Source organism: Exophiala xenobiotica (assembly GCF_000835505.1).
Source record: "Exophiala xenobiotica strain CBS 118157 unplaced genomic scaffold supercont1.3, whole genome shotgun sequence".
NCBI lineage: Eukaryota > Fungi > Ascomycota > Eurotiomycetes > Chaetothyriales > Herpotrichiellaceae > Exophiala > Exophiala xenobiotica.
This window is the reverse complement of record NW_013562492.1, coordinates 3,086,118-3,100,707: the sequence shown is the minus strand read 5'-3', so window position 1 is coordinate 3,100,707 and position 14,590 is coordinate 3,086,118. Positions and strand designations below refer to the sequence as shown.

Sequence of the window (14,590 nt, the reverse complement as noted above, 5' to 3'; positions counted from 1 at the left end):
TCACATGGCACAAGTACCAACGTGGCTTGTGCCACTATCCGTCTTTGCTCTGGTCAACACCATGGATGGGTCGCGTCGACGTCCCTGAGCAAGTAACGCTCCTGGTTTCCATGTCTCACTAAGACCCCGATCATGCATTTCGATGGTCTGCAACCTTCGAGCCGATCTTTTTTGGGCTTCTCTATTCAGCCTCACGTCCACTCGGGCGCAGAATGGCGAGAAGGTGTTGTGACGGCCCGTCAATCCATCTGGCAAGCTACACGTTTCGCTGGGGCACCGGCGATTGGGGCTCCAAAGCAATCTCCCAGCTTGAAATACGTCCATATGTCCACACTCGCCATTTTCCTTCATATGGTTTGCTTCTTACTCCTACACTCTCGCTCTTTACCCTCAATCTCGCCGCAGTCACTCGCTTAACACCTCGTCGCCCTTATCCCCTCCATCCTCATAGCTATACCTAATATCAGCACGTCAAGATGAAGTCCTTCGCCGCGCTTGCCATGTTCGCTGGCCTTGTCGCCGCCTACCCCGGAGAGGTTCTGCGTAAGCGTGCCTTGTCAGAACGGGACAGCGCCTGCCCTCGCGAGTTGGAGGCAGGCCAATTCGAGTTCCCTCACTACATCACCCAGATCTCCAAGTCGGAGCCTGACAAGGCTTTCGGACCTCAATTCAATGGTGTCTTCACCCCCAACGACATTGGCTCGATCTTCAGCTTCGACGTCCCCGCGTCGCGCGCCGATGCCAACTGCACTCTCGAGTTCATCTTCCCCTTGAAGTCGCAACTCAAGACCTCCAACTTCGAGTATGAAGGTGGTGGCTCATTCTTCTTCACTGGCTACAACCCAGGCAGCTGCCCTGGCCCAGAGACCACCTGGAACAACCAGCCCGCCCCCGGTCCTTTCCCTCCCTTCCCACCAGTTCACATGGAACCTGGCAACGCCTACACCATTGACGTTGGTCCTTGCTTCGTCGGTGCTGGTACCTGTGTGGCAGGCATGACAGTAAGTTCTTCTCACGTCCAGAAAGCCACCCTAGCTAGTTGGCTAGAGGTCTCAACTGTACCGGAATGGCAAGCTGACTCGGTATCTCTCTAGTACACGAATGACACAAACTTCTGGTTCTTCCAGGATCAGGACGAGTGCCCCATCGGCATCTACACCGCATACGAGTACGGCCTGCCTCCTGCCACCTATCCCTCATAAATGCTTCTTCCGGCATGAGGACAGGAGTCCGAACAGCGTCGAAGATCAAAGCCAGCAGAAAGAAAGTCTCCGGCTGAACTGCAACTGCGAAGGTTTACATAACGCCCAGCACGCTGTGGAACAACGCCACGCACTTGATCTCCACAATCACTCGGGGAATTTGTGCATCCTACCAACGTCTAAAGGTCAGGAACAAAAGGGGTGTCTAGCTTGCATGATCTGACCAGAAAATTCTGATATTATTATGTGCATTGCGTACAAGAATCTTCGCGTACATATTGGTGGGGATACCCAGGGACTATCTTGACAGTTGGTTATATACTACCTTAATGACTTCTTACTCTTCAACATTCTCTTCTTCTCTTTCCTTTCAGTCTCTATCTTGAGATTAAATCTGACCTGCCTCACTCGACGATCCAAACTGCTGTTGCTACACGTTACATCTTGCCCAGCTGTGCAGTGCGACTAGACTACGCCTTGCGCCAAATTCAACGAGACGCGGAGGCGGTCCAGGATCCTCTCAAGTTGCACGGCACGCAGAAGTCATCTTGCTAAGAATGCTGTCCTCGTTATTTGCTCTACTATGCTCGACGTTTCGGATGTGCATGGCGTTGCTTTTCTTCTTTCACCTAGATCGACAGGATTGAGCTTGACCCTTCTTACGACCAAAAGCCAGAATCATGCTCACATTGATGCACCGTAACAAGCACAAGCGACAGCGGCCGATTTCCCTTCACTTGCTCCTTCGAATTGGCACTGGTGGTCACAGCAGAGTATGTTGTGGCGCACCGCCCGGCCGCCGTCTCGAGCATTGACCTCTGGCCTGACTTCATGCTGTGCCCCGCTGCGGCATCGGCTGGTCCGTGTGTCTATCAAACGCGGTCAACTCATTTCAGTCAATGAAAAAGATCGTCGGGGATTAAATTGGTAGGCGGTTTGATATCCGCATTGGTCAAGCATTGTTGTGAGAGAATATACGAGTACCACAGTAAGTGTTTTGGACGAGATGATCATCGGGCCCATCAATTTGCTCCGGCTTAGGTTCTGGCTCGCTGGACCTAAAGTATGTCAAGTATCTATCAGTGTTAAATTGGGACTTCAGCCAGACCGAAATCAAGATGACGAGGTCCCAGTTGGCAGTTGCGGTTCCTGAGGATGGCCAGACGTGACTTTATACAAGAAAAGAAGGAGTCAAAACAACCTGCAAGCCGAAGGACGCCTGGTGCCAGTCGTGAAGAAGCTGGCGATGAGCAAGGTGCCGTTTCACCTAGTCAAAGGCATCGATACGGACGTGATGTTGAAGAGGACCCTTTGTCCATTGCTATATCTCGACGCCATCTCTCAACAAGTGTAACTCTGGCACGCTCTGACTACCCAAAGTTCGATTAAACATGTGCCATGCACGTACCTACATAGGTATTCATCCTTGTATGTATTTCTCATTACTGTAAGCAACAGGACAGTGACAGTATTACCAAGGGTCGCCCTTCTAACAGTAGCACCCGTGCTATATATACCTTGATGACCCAAGTCAAGCAAATCCATAATTGCGTACTCGATGCTGTAACCACTCATGAAAAACCATTACGCGGGCCAAAAAAAAATTCGCTTTGAACAATGCAATGTTCCAACAAGATGCCCTAAGATCGCACCGACACTTCCTGAGGCGGTTTACGCTTTGCGGTCAGGTCGACGTTGACGTCCAGACCCCAACGATCTGCGAATCCCGCGCAGACTTCCTGGCACGTCTTCGCGGCCTGTCGTGTTCTACACCGTCGGTCCCAGTCGCCGGCCTGGATAAGCAGGATGCTGTTCTCCACCAGCTCCTCTTCGACGTTCATGTCCTCGACCATATCACGGACCGACTTGAGTTTCCGGGTGGCCGCGTTCGCAGCGAGTCGGGATTCTTGTAGTAAGTCCGTCAGCGAGCGGAGGGTGTGGTTCAGCTCTTCTGTTTGCGAGGCGAGGATCTGCAAAGACAACAGAGGGTTCTGCGGCCTGAGAAACGGCACGGTCGAGCCGAGACTCTTGATTTCGTCGAGGAGGAGGTCGATCATTTCTTCCGGCAGATTCATGATCCCACCGTACATGAGCGAGTGGCTTTGGGTGAAAAGATCGCGCGTCTTGTTCGTGCGGTGGGATGCCATCGAGGTATATGCCGTGATCAGCCGTGTGACTCCGTACTCAATGTTTCCTTGGGGGCCGAGATCTTTCAAGCCTTGAATTGTTCTTTTGATGGTTCCCCCGCCCTCGCTGACCGCGTCCTCGGGGTTGACGCACATGCGTGTCAACTTCTGGATGTCGTGTATGCGCTTTCTGAGAATTGGGGGTAGCAAGTCTCCTTCTTCGTCGGGGTCCGACTCGGGTCCATAATCTGACCCATCGTAGGCAGATTCATGCCTCTCATGTCCGCGGCTCGTGTCCGTAGGTGAACGCAGGTCTTTGGGTTGCGGCAAGACATGCAGTGTGGGCGACGCCACATCGTACTGCGCTGGGTGAGGACTTTGCACCACCATGCCGAAGCCGAAGTCGTGCATGTCGTTGATTCCGTATGGGCTTTGGAGCCCAATAGCTGACGGCTCTTGCTCTATATCGCCTTCTCTAAGTCCCTCCAGGAAATTCGGTTGACTCTCGTCCTCGTCGTCCCAGGCTTGTTCTAGCTCATCGGCCAAATTTCCGAGACCATTCTCGCCTATCTGTTCTATACTTCTCGCGCTGCGTATACTCGTCCGACTCGGCCTTCGCTGCACTGAGAAAGACGGCGGTCTAGAGGATTTGGCCGACATGGGCCGCGGTGTCACCGGAGATCGTGGCTGGTAGGAGGTTTGGGATGTACGTGACGACCGTCTCGAGTATGTCGTGCCATTGGTTGTTCCACTCGTGTATGGACTCGTGAAAGCTTCTTGAGATAATGAATCGACATTGGACAGTCTTAGCGACTTGCGCTTTCTTGAAGGTGTCGAGGGGGAGGCTGGTGGAGATATCACTGTCATGGTCTAATGCAGGTGACGGCTGATAAAAATCGAAGTCGAGGGTTTGAGATGATCGTATCATGTGCAAGGACGCATCGCGATGAGCGTGCAGTCCTCGAGAAAGCAGATAATCTAACAAAGTGGTTGAGGTTGAGGTAGATTGGTTACGAAGACCGCAAGCGATGCCCGACTTCGAGATTCTTCAGGTATTTGGCCCCCATCGGGACGGGGCGCGTTTCGTATTCACCCAACCAAGTCCCCCACACTTTCACACGAGGGTTTTGACGGCTTCACTGTGCCTGACATTAGACTGTCCACTATCGCATTCACTGGCAGGCATCTCTATCCTCGATATTTCGATCTTGACCCGAGTCGGGCTGAATATGAGCTGCGATGCCTATCATTCGGAGAGTCCAGCCTTCTGATCTTCTACACCTAAATTTATGCAACCTCGATCCATATACCGAAAACTATGACTTGAATTTTTACCTGACATATCTGATGAGATGGCCTTCTTTATTCCAATGCATCGAAGAACACGATCAGATAGTCGGGTATATCATTGGCAAAGTTGAAACATCACCTGCTCAACTACAGTAAGTCATTTCAATTTTTCCTACAGGAGCTCGGTCTGAGGAAGCTCTCGCAGAGGTTCACCACATTTCTTACCATGGCATGGCCATATTACGGCGCTGTCAATAGCACCTCAGTATCGAAGGCTCGGATATGGTAAACTCCTGAGCGAGTCTCTTGAAAAGGCATGTAACCAACAAAATGCCTGGTTTGTGGATCTTTTCGTGAGGAGGAGCAACCGCAATGCCATCAAAATGTACGAGAGCATGGGCTATTCGACGTTTCGCACAGTGGTCAAATATTACTCGGATGATCCAACAGGCGTGTCTACGGAAGGAGAAGATGCGCTGGACATGAGAAAGCCTCTGGACAGAGACAAGGACCGAATCCACGTCAGAGAGAACGGCGAGAGTTTCAAGGTCGACCCTGATGATGTTTTTTGAAGCTGGGAGCAATGCATGGCCTCCGATTTCACCAGCACAATATCGCATTCACGACTCTGGACGATGCGAGCGCCATGGATGACACCGGAAGGCACAATGACAGCCGATCCGAGCCGGAGTTACTGTGCTTGTCGAGTTTATGCGCGTAGACTTTTGGATACAGGAATCCGATGGGCGCAAGAGGTGAAGACTCAAGGCACCTCGCGTCAGTGTCCTGAGGAAAGGTAGGAGGACAAGAAGAGGAAAAGGCAGCACTGAGTACCTCAACTCGATCTGGGCCGATATACTGCATCCCAAGGCTCTTGAAAGATCTGAGGAAGGCCATCCGAGGTGCACACAAACCCTCAATGAGTGTCCGAGAATAGAATTGTATTATGAGCATTAGACGAGCGATGGGGCTAAGAAATGGGCTGATAGGCGTTGCCTCCGTACCGCGCGAATGAGCTGATCGCACGTCGAAAAGTTCCGACCCGCGTATCGAGCCACGCGTGGTGGGAAGAGCATAAGGCGCAAAAAAAGGCCAGCCTCATGGTTGCCAGCAGCAGCTCGAGAAAGGAAGCGACGGGGAATCGAATCGGAAAATCTGCACTGCACTGCACTTTGGGCCTCCATTTCAACCGCCGTGTCCATAATTGTCTTCTCATTGTTGAACACCGGTCAGCTCGCCTCCTTTCCTCTTCTGGCGGCCCCGTAGATCCAGCCTCAATCTTCAACAACCTTTTTCCTCTCAGCCAGACGCGCTGCTGAGTCTCGTCCTCCTTTATACGCCTTCCACCTCGTCACTCGTTTACAGTCGACTCGCTAGACGTTCGATACGCTTCAGACGTGGAACTAGATCTGACTTTAGCTCGTCCAAATCCAACGATACAAATCATCCTGAGAAAACGACAGACATAACCACTTCTCCATCAACCTCTGTCGAGTCGAGATTCCTTGCAGCCATATGCCTGCTCCCACTCTTACTTTTGCCATGTCCGATTATTCGAGAGTCACGAGAGAGAACAGAACATCACCCATGTCGTCCTTCGTCCGCTGGCTGCGCCTGAAAAAGTACCAATATGAGGTGACCTTCTCATTGTACATGCTCACTCCCACCGAGCGGTTCATTTTCAGTACGTACAGCAATTGGGTACTCGACACTGCAGGGCTAAGCTAATCATTGTTGTTCTAGACTTCATCCTCTTCATGCTCGTCTCTCTTCTCGTCACCGCCGCGTACTACTATCTTCCCAACCATGTCTTGATCATCTACAACCGAGTCTGGTACTATCTGCAGGGCGAGTTGGCATCCAAGACAGCGGCAGCAGGAGCAGCGAACAAGAGCATTTACATAGCAGATGGCCTGAGGACCACTGCAGCAGCATTGAAGGCGGCCTCTGTCGAATCGACTACAGCCACGTTGAAAGAGTTGTAAAATGAGATACCCCTAATGTTATTCTTTTACAAGGAGTTGTATGGCAGCGACATTGGTAGCATCGGCTTTCATATAATCCATTACAACGACATGACTCCGTCGAAGCTGCACCATGTACTGAGCGCGGCACGGCGGCCATGCCTGTTTTCGTTTTGGCCTCGATCCACAAAGAGTAGCCATCAACCCATTTGGAGACAATGCCCATGATTGAGTGGACTGAGGTTACCCATTTTCCTGCTCTCAACACCGTGATAACGCAGAGCTGCGCAAACGTGTTGCTTCTGCGTCGACCTGGGACTTGTGTACAAAGCGGCATTTCCCCTGTGCGTCGAAATGTACGCTGGGTCATGAGTGTGTCGATGGCCGTCCGGCTCATGTAGGCCTGGTTCAGGTCCTTCCTCAAAGTCCTTCGTAATGCGTCAGAAACGGTCTCTCAAACTGTGATAAACAGTCTTGCTTCTTCTTCGTCTGTCCGCCTTCATCTTTCCAATCCGCGCAACAGATTCCTTGTCTTTCTGTCGTACTAACTTGGACACTTGCTGGAGGTCTTCGGAGCTCAGAGCCCTACCCGCTAGTATTCTGTTCCGGTGCTTCCATGTCCCGATCCTTCAACCTCTGCTGTTGCTCGAGAGGCAACCTCGCACGCATTTCCGTCATCTTTTGCTGTATTCGCTGCACCTCGGCTCTGATTTCTTCTCGCTCGTAGGGGATCTTGTGACTTTGTTCTTGTGTTGGCCAGAAGCCGGGCACAGAGAATCGGTTTTCCAGGTTGGTGCCGAAGTAGTACATATACCCTATTGGAAAGGCCAGGTACATGCCGAACTGCAAACTGTCAGAGCCGCATTGGTAGAGCGTGGACAACGAGTGGTACCTACCTTGAAGACTTCGAGATTCGTCCCGCGGAGGGACCGTAAAATATAGTTGAACACCATCGTACCGGCACCCCTGTCCGAACACTCTTCGGGCTGATGGTATACCTGTTTCGACTTTAGCAAGGGCTATCAAAGCTCTCAGAGTATTTATGGTCAATTAGAATATCAGAGGGGCGAAGACTGTATCGCCATCGCCCATGATTCCGGGCTTGGCAACAAGCAGGTGAGGCTCCGCGAATCAGTCCACCACTCTCATTATTTTCGTACTCCGCATCCTATCACGCTTCCAAGAACACGACGGAACCCGTCCACGCCCCTCCCAATACATTCATCACCGGTCTGTTACCAATAACATACTGATGGAGTATAACATGAATTGTTCATTGAATCGTATGACAAGGCCTGTACTTGAACTGCCAGCATGTCTGATGGCTGTCTAAGGCAAGCTAGCCTTATGGCCTGACCTCCTCCTGAACAGAAATTCTTGTCATCCAGGTTCTGAATTATGATCTTGGGGTCCCTCCAAGCTCGCTCTGCGGCAAATGCATCCGCTACCCTAGCAATAAGGAACGACCAAGTTATCAATGGCATCCTCAAAACCAGCCCGCTGAGTAGCTGATGTTTCCTGCTCATGCGGTCCGCTGAGATGCCCCGTCGTTTGCAGTACGAGTGCGGAAGCATTACCTTTGAAGTGCAGCCCATGGACTGCCAGCCCAAGCACAGGACCTAAAGCCAGGGGCTTACCGGTTTCCTCTTGTACGCCTATGATACATCAGCAGCATCTAACGCCACTCTTCAGAGATTGACGCAAGTGTGCGTCCGTGATTCAAGAGACGAGCGGTCGACCGCGGCAATCGTGTTCCACACCGTACCATACAAGAAGAACACCTTACGCCCGGGTGCAAACAACTACCACTCGTTCATTCTGCTGCATTGAAGGAAGCATTCGCAGCCAAGAACAAAATGATCTTCTCATACATGCGACTCGCTGGGCTCACGAGCCCGCTCCAGTCGCGTGAGGCCTTTCAACTTCGACCATCTCTTCAATGTGCCGGCTGATACTCCTCGTCTCAAGGCTCAGGTCTAGGATGTTGCGTTCAATTGCGGGGCGTGTTCTCCTATTGCCGTCGAAATTGCCCAAACCGTCGGTCAGTGCACCACAAAAGAAGTGTCACGAACGGCTTAAAGATGACATCCAGCCTCTCTCATTGTATCTTCTTTCGCTGAGGGTCAAACCCCGTAGAAGCGCCTTCTGTGGTTTCGTATATGTTCACTCGCATGGCAATGTTGGTGACCGCAAGCACTCGGTTCTTCAAAAGTAGACGAGGCTGAGGCTGGCTAGTGACAGTATGCCTTACGATTGGCTATTCTTGCCGAGGACGAATCTGGATAAAAAGAAAGGCTGAACGCCGAGGACTTTGGACCTCGGTTCAACGCGGCGTTTCTCTTCTCCAGAAACTCTATCTCCGCAGTTTCCAGGGCCTCGCGCACTGATTACTCTTCAGTCAAGTACAGTTCAATGCATCTCGATTACCCGAGGGTTCCTTGGACTTTTCTTTCCCCAGTTTCCTGTAAACCGAAGCTGCTGACCTGTGCTTGTTGTGCGCTGTCCTCTGCTCCTGCTTGACGTTAACGAGCTAGGAAGAATACCGTCCATTGTCTCGACCGCTTGACGTTACCTTCCCTATACCTCCTTCCGAGTCTCACGATGGCCGACATGGCATCCCCCGAAGAAGCCGTCCTCTATCGCAAGCAAGGCCGCGTGGCGATTGTCACGCTCAATCAGCCCAAGAAACTCAATGCCATGACCCAGCCCTACTACTACCGCGTCTCGTGTCTCCTCCGAGAGATCGCAGAAGACCCAGACGTCAGCGTCACGGTGCTGACAGGATCAGGCCGCTTCTTCTCGGCTGGTGCGAATGTCACAACGACACGGCCCGGTGTTGGGCCGGGGATCAGCAAAGATCAAGCACGCAGCGATATTCTGAAGGGGTTTGTGAGCAACAACCTCGACATCACGCGGTCTTTCTACACGCACCCGAAGATCCTGATCGCCGCGCTCAACGGGCCGACCGTCGGCCTGTCTGCGGCGTTGCTGGGTTTCTGTGACTTTATATACGCGGCACCGCACACGTTCCTGCTCACGCCGTTCTCCTCGCTAGGGCTGGTTGCTGAAGGAGGAGCGAGCATTGGGCTCGTGCAGAGACTGGGCTTGACGAAGGCGAATGAGGCCCTGATTATGTCAAGGAGAATACCCTGCGACGAGCTCGTGGCATGCGGGTTCGTGAATAAAGTGTTCCAGGGTAAGGACCAGAATGATAGTGATGGATTCTTGAAGAAGGTGTTGGACGAGGTTGAGGACAAGTTGGGCGAGCATTTGAATCAGGAGAGTCTAATTAAAATCAAGGAGTTGATCAGGCGGCCTTTCTTGGAGGCTTTGGAGGCACAGGGCGTCCGCGAGGTTATGGAGGGCATGGCGAGGTTTGCGAAGGGTGCGCCACAAGAGGAGTTTAGAAAGATTGCGAGTGGGGAGAAGAGGCATAAACTGTAAACGTTTGCCCGTGGGAGAGCCTTGTCGAGTAGCGTGAGGAGCAATCTCTTGCTAGCCTCGAGTGACCGGATGGGTGTGATGAGGAGATTTGGGTAGACGAAACCTGGTCTGGTGCGAATGGCATGTTCCAAGGATAGGTATCGACGCACGATGTAGAACGAAAAAGCACTGTTCGGGAAGTGTGGTCTCAGTGTCGCTTGTGTACCAGGTGAGCTTAGAGGAAGAGTAGATTGAATCATTCCTTCCAGACGATGTTACGGTAGTCCGAAGAGCAGCGCTGACACTGGAACCCCCAATTGCACTATTCCACGTCCGCGTCCTTGCCCTTTCTGAAGCTGGGAAGGCTCCTGCATGTTCCGCAGTGTAGAATCCATCACACAACGCTTCGCGTGCTCTCATTAGGCTCGTGGACCCGGTGGGCTAGGCCAGCGAGCAGGCTCCGCTTAAAAACAGCAGGAATTCGGGGCTGTTGGATGATGAATTTGTGTCAATGCTGGCGCAAAAGGCAAGTTTCGATACCAGATCGGGAATTTGTCCTCACACATCCTCGCTACGTCAAGAGTAAGCAAGACAAGGAGATCTCATGCTGATGAAGATTGATATAACGGCAAGATGGAAGTTGAGAAGCGGCAGGTTATGTACTTCTTTACTTGGGTTAGCGTAAGTACTTGGCTGATTATGTAACCGTTCACCCAGAAAGCCTCTGTGAGCCTGCCGGGCGATCAGTGCCTTTTTTAGGACTCAAATCTCGGTAATATTGCTTCTTATGGGTGGAAACTGTTGCTGTTAAGCTGAGAAATTCACGGCACTTTTACGGGCTCGTGTGGATGTCTGCGGCTCCTGTCTTTCCCTGTCACCTCTTGAGCCTTTCCACCAGCCAAGTCTATAACTGCATGGACCTGCATGCTCTTGCTCTGCGGACCGATTAGTAAGGTGATAGACTATACCAGAGAATGGCAGGCCGCGTATCATTTGCCGACGGGCGTTGACCTCAGGTATTTGCTTTTATTCAAGCCAAGGTCGGCTGAGAGATGTATATATAGGAGGTAAGTCCACTGCTCCGAGAGTCCTGTATTAAGCAATCCAGCGAGCAAAAGTTCGACACATCCTTGGTTGAGGACAAGAACCTGTGTGACAAGTCATACGCCTTGAGCACTCAGCAAGATGTACACCACCCTCCCAAATGGCATCCGCGTCTTCTACCGCGAAGCCGGATCGCCTTCCAACCCAACCATCCTGCTGCTGCACGGCTTTCCAGCATCGTCGTTCCAATACCGCAACCTGATTCCCATACTCTCCCAGAAATACCATGTCGTTGCCCCAGATTTGCCTGGATTCGGCTTCACCGAAATCCCAGGAGAGCTGAACTTTAAATATACCTTCGCTAATATCGCGACCACAATTGGTTCATTCCTGGACGCCCTCGAAATCTCCAAATTCGCGGTCTATGTCTTTGATTATGGAGCACCTACCGGCTTCCGCCTCGCGCTCGAACGTCCCGAGGCCATCACTGCCATCATTTCACAGAATGGCAACGCGTACGAAGAAGGGCTAAGTTCATTCTGGGATCCTCTGCGCAAGCTCTGGGCGACCTCTGACGCCGAACAAGAGAGACAAATCCGTGAAGCCGTCAGTGGAGCCGTCCTCACCTTCGAAGCCACGAAGAGCCAGTACCTGCATGGCGAGCCTGACGCAGACAAGATCGACGACCCAGCCACATACCATCTCGACTATGCGCTGATGTCTCGCCCAGGCAATAAGGAGATTCAGCTCGACTTGTTTAAGGACTATGGAAGCAATGTGACACTCTATCCAAAGTTTCAGGGTTATTTGCGTGAGAGCCAGGTTCCGGTATTAGCTGTCTGGGGAAAGAACGACTTCATCTTCCCAGCACCGGGTGCTGAGGCGTTCAAGAGAGACGTGAAGAAGTTGAAACTTGTCTTGCTGGATGGTGGACATTTCCTGGTCGAGAGCCATACTCATGAAATAGGCAAGCTGATGTTGGACTTTCTTGGAGAGAACAAGATATGAGTGCTGTATAGCCTGACATCCACATGCGTTTGCATTGATGGCTTCATACACAATGGGTAGTTACAACATGATGTTTCTGTTCCTTTTGGTTTGCTCCTGAGGGTCATACATTCTTCCGCTTCGCCGTGACCGAAAGTATCACTCCCTGGCTGGATTTGGCCCGGCATGTACTCCCTCTGGCATGCATTTTTTAGATCAAGCTGATATCCAATCGGGACGAGACATACACAAGGCCGGGTTAGCTCCCCCAGATTATCTCAGTCAAAAATTGCCAAGAGTTGCGTTGGAACCGGTCTAGAACTTCTCGCTGACAAAGTCGAAGCCTTCATCTTTGAAAGGGCTGAAACGCGGCTCTCAGTGTGTCTTGGAAGTGGCATGCAGATATAAAAATCTTGACACTGTCTGCCTTACATGCGGAAGCAGAACGCAGTGATAGAAAGGCTGCCAACTTGGTCATCGCGTGGTCGTCCATCATGCCAGCCTCATTGAGAATCGAGATATTCCCTAGCAATCTTCGACGGATGATTGACTTCTATTCCAATGTGTTGCAATTCAAACTGGTGAAGCACGAAAGCAACTACGCCTACCTGAAGCGTGACAACGTCTTCATCGGAGCCGTTGAGACCCCATCCTCAGAGACATTCGAGGAAAAAGAAAGCTATCGGCGGCCGAACAAAGGTGTCGAGATCGTAATAGAAGTTGAAGATCTGGAGAAAGAAAGAGACTTCATCGTCAGCAAGGGGAGCACGCTGGATGCGGACATTGCTTCTCAGCCCTGGGGGTTGAAAGACTTCAGGCTGGTAGATCCCGATGGGTACTATCTCAGGATCACGACGCACAGCCTTTCGAGGACCGACAACCATCAGGGGTAGCAGTTTCACATGCATTCATTTTCCCTTGGCTTCATCGATCGCGGGAATGCCGTCTGCGGCCGAACATGCGAATCAAGAGAAATGCCGTCTCAGTCCAGGAAACCGTGGTCTCTCGGTCTTGGAACATGTGAGAGCTTGCGTCACACTGCCTCATGGTTACGAGCAGTGTAACACGAGGGCACCGATGGCGAAAGCAGATTGAACAACAGCGAAGCCAGGAAATGACGAGGTTTTCTTGATACGTCATGATGAACTCACCATCGTTGTATGGGCGGAAAAGAGAACCGAACTCCAGATTTCGGATTAGCGTGACGTAGCCACCAAGATTGATCGTTGTGTCCTCGCGCCACACCCGAATCGGTGCAGGGTTGTGGCTGTGACCTTGATGTGATTGGCTCAAATTGGTTGCTCCTTTCATCTGTGATGTCACCAGCATATCTTCATTGACCCATCACAATCGTACTTTCTCCTTGTCACCTGGCCAGACAAACGTCATAAGAATTGAACGAAATGAATCTGAAGCAGACTAAGGGTCAATTAGAGCTCGGTTTGCCTCGGCTACTCCCTCTCGAAGCAATCAGACAGTAGGAAGGCAATGAACTAGTGGGGACTAAACATGGAATAACCAACAACGCGGGGCATTCACTTGTCTCTCTTCACCATGGCAGGCAGCACCACTCCATGGGTGAGCCGTTGTCACTTGCCTGCAAACATCTTCCTATAAGTACCTCCTCTCTTCGCCCATTTCACCTTCAACTTTCTCTATCACACAATCTCGAACAATCCTCAAGTCAAACATATTCCAATCAAACCTCAAACCAAACAACACTACCATCCACAATGGAATCCATCAAGAACACCGCCAAGTACGTCTTCTACTCCCAGCCTTCCTGCTGCCTGCAAGTATACTGATTGGTCTTCCAGCTACGTTGGTGACAAGGTCAACGAAGCCACCTCTGGTGCTTCCAAAGAGGCCAACAAGAACGTTGCCAAGGACTCTGACGCATCTGTCGGAACCCGTGCCTCTGCCGCAAAGGACGCCCTTGGTGACAAGGTTGATGAGAGCAAGAACTCCGTACGTTTTTGACGATTCTCGTGATGTTTACGTTCACTAACATTGTCACAGGCATCTGCTGAGGGCAATAAGCAGGCTGCTACCCACTAAGCATCTCACTCAGTCACCTCGACCTATGATATCCCTTTGCAACAGCACCTAAGAACGATTCAACAGAGGAGATGAGGTTGGCTTTCATGATGCAACGAGCATTGAGTACACCTGGCACGATACGCGGGTTTTATGAGCTTGGAACACATGTATTTCATACGACTCTTGCTCAATAGAGCATATGACACCTCATTAGGTAGTCATGAATGATACCTTGAACAAACGAACAAACACCTATTTTCCCGTATTTTTATGTGCATCATGCCTGCCATTCTTCCCACAGTAAATTTTGGTCTTTGATAGTCTCTTCGAATCTGGGACAGTTCACTACCCGTGGGATGAGACAAAACTCCACTTTCCCCGAGTGAAGTAGATCTCAAAAAGCACGAGCACGAGGTGATCCAGATGTGGACGAGTTCATTCACAATCTAACGCAGTGATCATGCCTACCTAAGTCACCCTTCGTAGTATAGTTTAACGTCGAACATCAAATGGG

At 51.2% G+C, this 14,590-nt stretch overlaps 9 protein-coding genes across 9 annotated transcripts; 7 read left to right on the top strand and 2 right to left on the bottom strand.

Annotated features, from left to right (window-relative positions):
- Positions 1-160: 160 nt before the first annotated feature.
- On the top strand, positions 161-1,552 carry PV05_05378 (uncharacterized protein). The gene is made up of 2 exons (XM_013461872.1): positions 161-1,001; positions 1,095-1,552. Exons 1-2 carry the CDS (start codon positions 477-479, stop codon positions 1,200-1,202), a joined length of 633 nt encoding a protein of 210 aa, XP_013317326.1. The 5' UTR covers positions 161-476; the 3' UTR covers positions 1,203-1,552.
- A 988-nt stretch (positions 1,553-2,540) lies between these two features.
- PV05_05377 (uncharacterized protein) lies at positions 2,541-4,334 on the bottom strand. The gene has a single exon (XM_013461871.1). It carries the CDS (start codon positions 4,193-4,195, stop codon positions 2,843-2,845), a length of 1,353 nt encoding a protein of 450 aa, XP_013317325.1. The 5' UTR covers positions 4,196-4,334; the 3' UTR covers positions 2,541-2,842.
- Positions 4,335-4,498: 164 nt separating this feature from the next.
- On the top strand, positions 4,499-5,635 carry PV05_05376 (uncharacterized protein). Its single transcript, XM_013461870.1, has 2 exons — positions 4,499-4,770; positions 4,824-5,635. Exons 1-2 carry the CDS (start codon positions 4,568-4,570, stop codon positions 5,188-5,190), a joined length of 570 nt encoding a protein of 189 aa, XP_013317324.1. The 5' UTR covers positions 4,499-4,567; the 3' UTR covers positions 5,191-5,635.
- Positions 5,636-5,678: 43 nt separating this feature from the next.
- On the top strand, positions 5,679-6,805 carry PV05_05375 (uncharacterized protein). Its single transcript, XM_013461869.1, has 2 exons — positions 5,679-6,302; positions 6,362-6,805. Exons 1-2 carry the CDS (start codon positions 6,134-6,136, stop codon positions 6,601-6,603), a joined length of 411 nt encoding a protein of 136 aa, XP_013317323.1. The 5' UTR covers positions 5,679-6,133; the 3' UTR covers positions 6,604-6,805.
- PV05_05374 (uncharacterized protein) lies at positions 6,588-7,627 on the bottom strand. Its single transcript, XM_013461868.1, has 3 exons — positions 7,479-7,627; positions 7,061-7,425; positions 6,588-7,010 (listed from the first exon to the last, which is right to left on the bottom strand). The coding sequence occupies exons 1-2, from the start codon at positions 7,533-7,535 to the stop codon at positions 7,168-7,170; spliced, it is 315 nt and encodes a 104-aa protein (XP_013317322.1). The 5' UTR covers positions 7,536-7,627; the 3' UTR covers positions 6,588-7,010; positions 7,061-7,167.
- A 1,556-nt stretch (positions 7,628-9,183) lies between these two features.
- On the top strand, positions 9,184-10,026 carry PV05_05373 (uncharacterized protein; the record flags this gene model as incomplete). The annotated part of the gene is made up of 1 exon (XM_013461867.1): positions 9,184-10,026. One exon carries the CDS (start codon positions 9,184-9,186, stop codon positions 10,024-10,026), a length of 843 nt encoding a protein of 280 aa, XP_013317321.1.
- Positions 10,027-11,190: 1,164 nt separating this feature from the next.
- PV05_05372 (uncharacterized protein) lies at positions 11,191-12,057 on the top strand (the record flags this gene model as incomplete). The annotated part of the gene is made up of 1 exon (XM_013461866.1): positions 11,191-12,057. The coding sequence occupies one exon, from the start codon at positions 11,191-11,193 to the stop codon at positions 12,055-12,057; it is 867 nt and encodes a 288-aa protein (XP_013317320.1).
- Positions 12,058-12,530: 473 nt separating this feature from the next.
- Positions 12,531-14,094, top strand: PV05_05371 (uncharacterized protein; the record flags this gene model as incomplete). The annotated part of the gene is made up of 3 exons (XM_013461865.1): positions 12,531-12,871; positions 13,854-14,004; positions 14,056-14,094. 3 exons carry the CDS (start codon positions 12,531-12,533, stop codon positions 14,092-14,094), a joined length of 531 nt encoding a protein of 176 aa, XP_013317319.1.
- PV05_05370 (uncharacterized protein) lies at positions 13,417-14,327 on the top strand. Its single transcript, XM_013461864.1, has 3 exons — positions 13,417-13,795; positions 13,854-14,004; positions 14,056-14,327. Exons 1-3 carry the CDS (start codon positions 13,611-13,613, stop codon positions 14,092-14,094), a joined length of 375 nt encoding a protein of 124 aa, XP_013317318.1. The 5' UTR covers positions 13,417-13,610; the 3' UTR covers positions 14,095-14,327.
- Positions 14,328-14,590: the final 263 nt, after the last annotated feature.

Coding starts and splice junctions, on each gene's coding strand:
- PV05_05376 (XM_013461870.1), top strand. CDS start 4,568: ATGCCTATCATTCGGAGAGTCCAGCCTTCTGATCTTCTACACCTAAAT. Junction 4,771..4,823: donor ACATCACCTGCTCAACTACA/GTAAGTCATTTC, acceptor AAGCTCTCGCAG/AGGTTCACCACATTTCTTAC.
- PV05_05374 (XM_013461868.1), bottom strand. CDS start 7,535: ATGGTGTTCAACTATATTTTACGGTCCCTCCGCGGGACGAATCTCGAA. Junction 7,426..7,478: donor CGAATCTCGAAGTCTTCAAG/GTAGGTACCACT, acceptor GACAGTTTGCAG/TTCGGCATGTACCTGGCCTT.
- PV05_05377 (XM_013461871.1), bottom strand. CDS start 4,195: ATGACAGTGATATCTCCACCAGCCTCCCCCTCGACACCTTCAAGAAAG.
- PV05_05370 (XM_013461864.1), top strand. CDS start 13,611: ATGGGTGAGCCGTTGTCACTTGCCTGCAAACATCTTCCTATAAGTACC. Junction 13,796..13,853: donor TCCATCAAGAACACCGCCAA/GTACGTCTTCTA, acceptor TTGGTCTTCCAG/CTACGTTGGTGACAAGGTCA. Junction 14,005..14,055: donor TTGATGAGAGCAAGAACTCC/GTACGTTTTTGA, acceptor ACATTGTCACAG/GCATCTGCTGAGGGCAATAA.
- PV05_05375 (XM_013461869.1), top strand. CDS start 6,134: ATGCCTGCTCCCACTCTTACTTTTGCCATGTCCGATTATTCGAGAGTC. Junction 6,303..6,361: donor CACCGAGCGGTTCATTTTCA/GTACGTACAGCA, acceptor TTGTTGTTCTAG/ACTTCATCCTCTTCATGCTC.
- PV05_05378 (XM_013461872.1), top strand. CDS start 477: ATGAAGTCCTTCGCCGCGCTTGCCATGTTCGCTGGCCTTGTCGCCGCC. Junction 1,002..1,094: donor CCTGTGTGGCAGGCATGACA/GTAAGTTCTTCT, acceptor GTATCTCTCTAG/TACACGAATGACACAAACTT.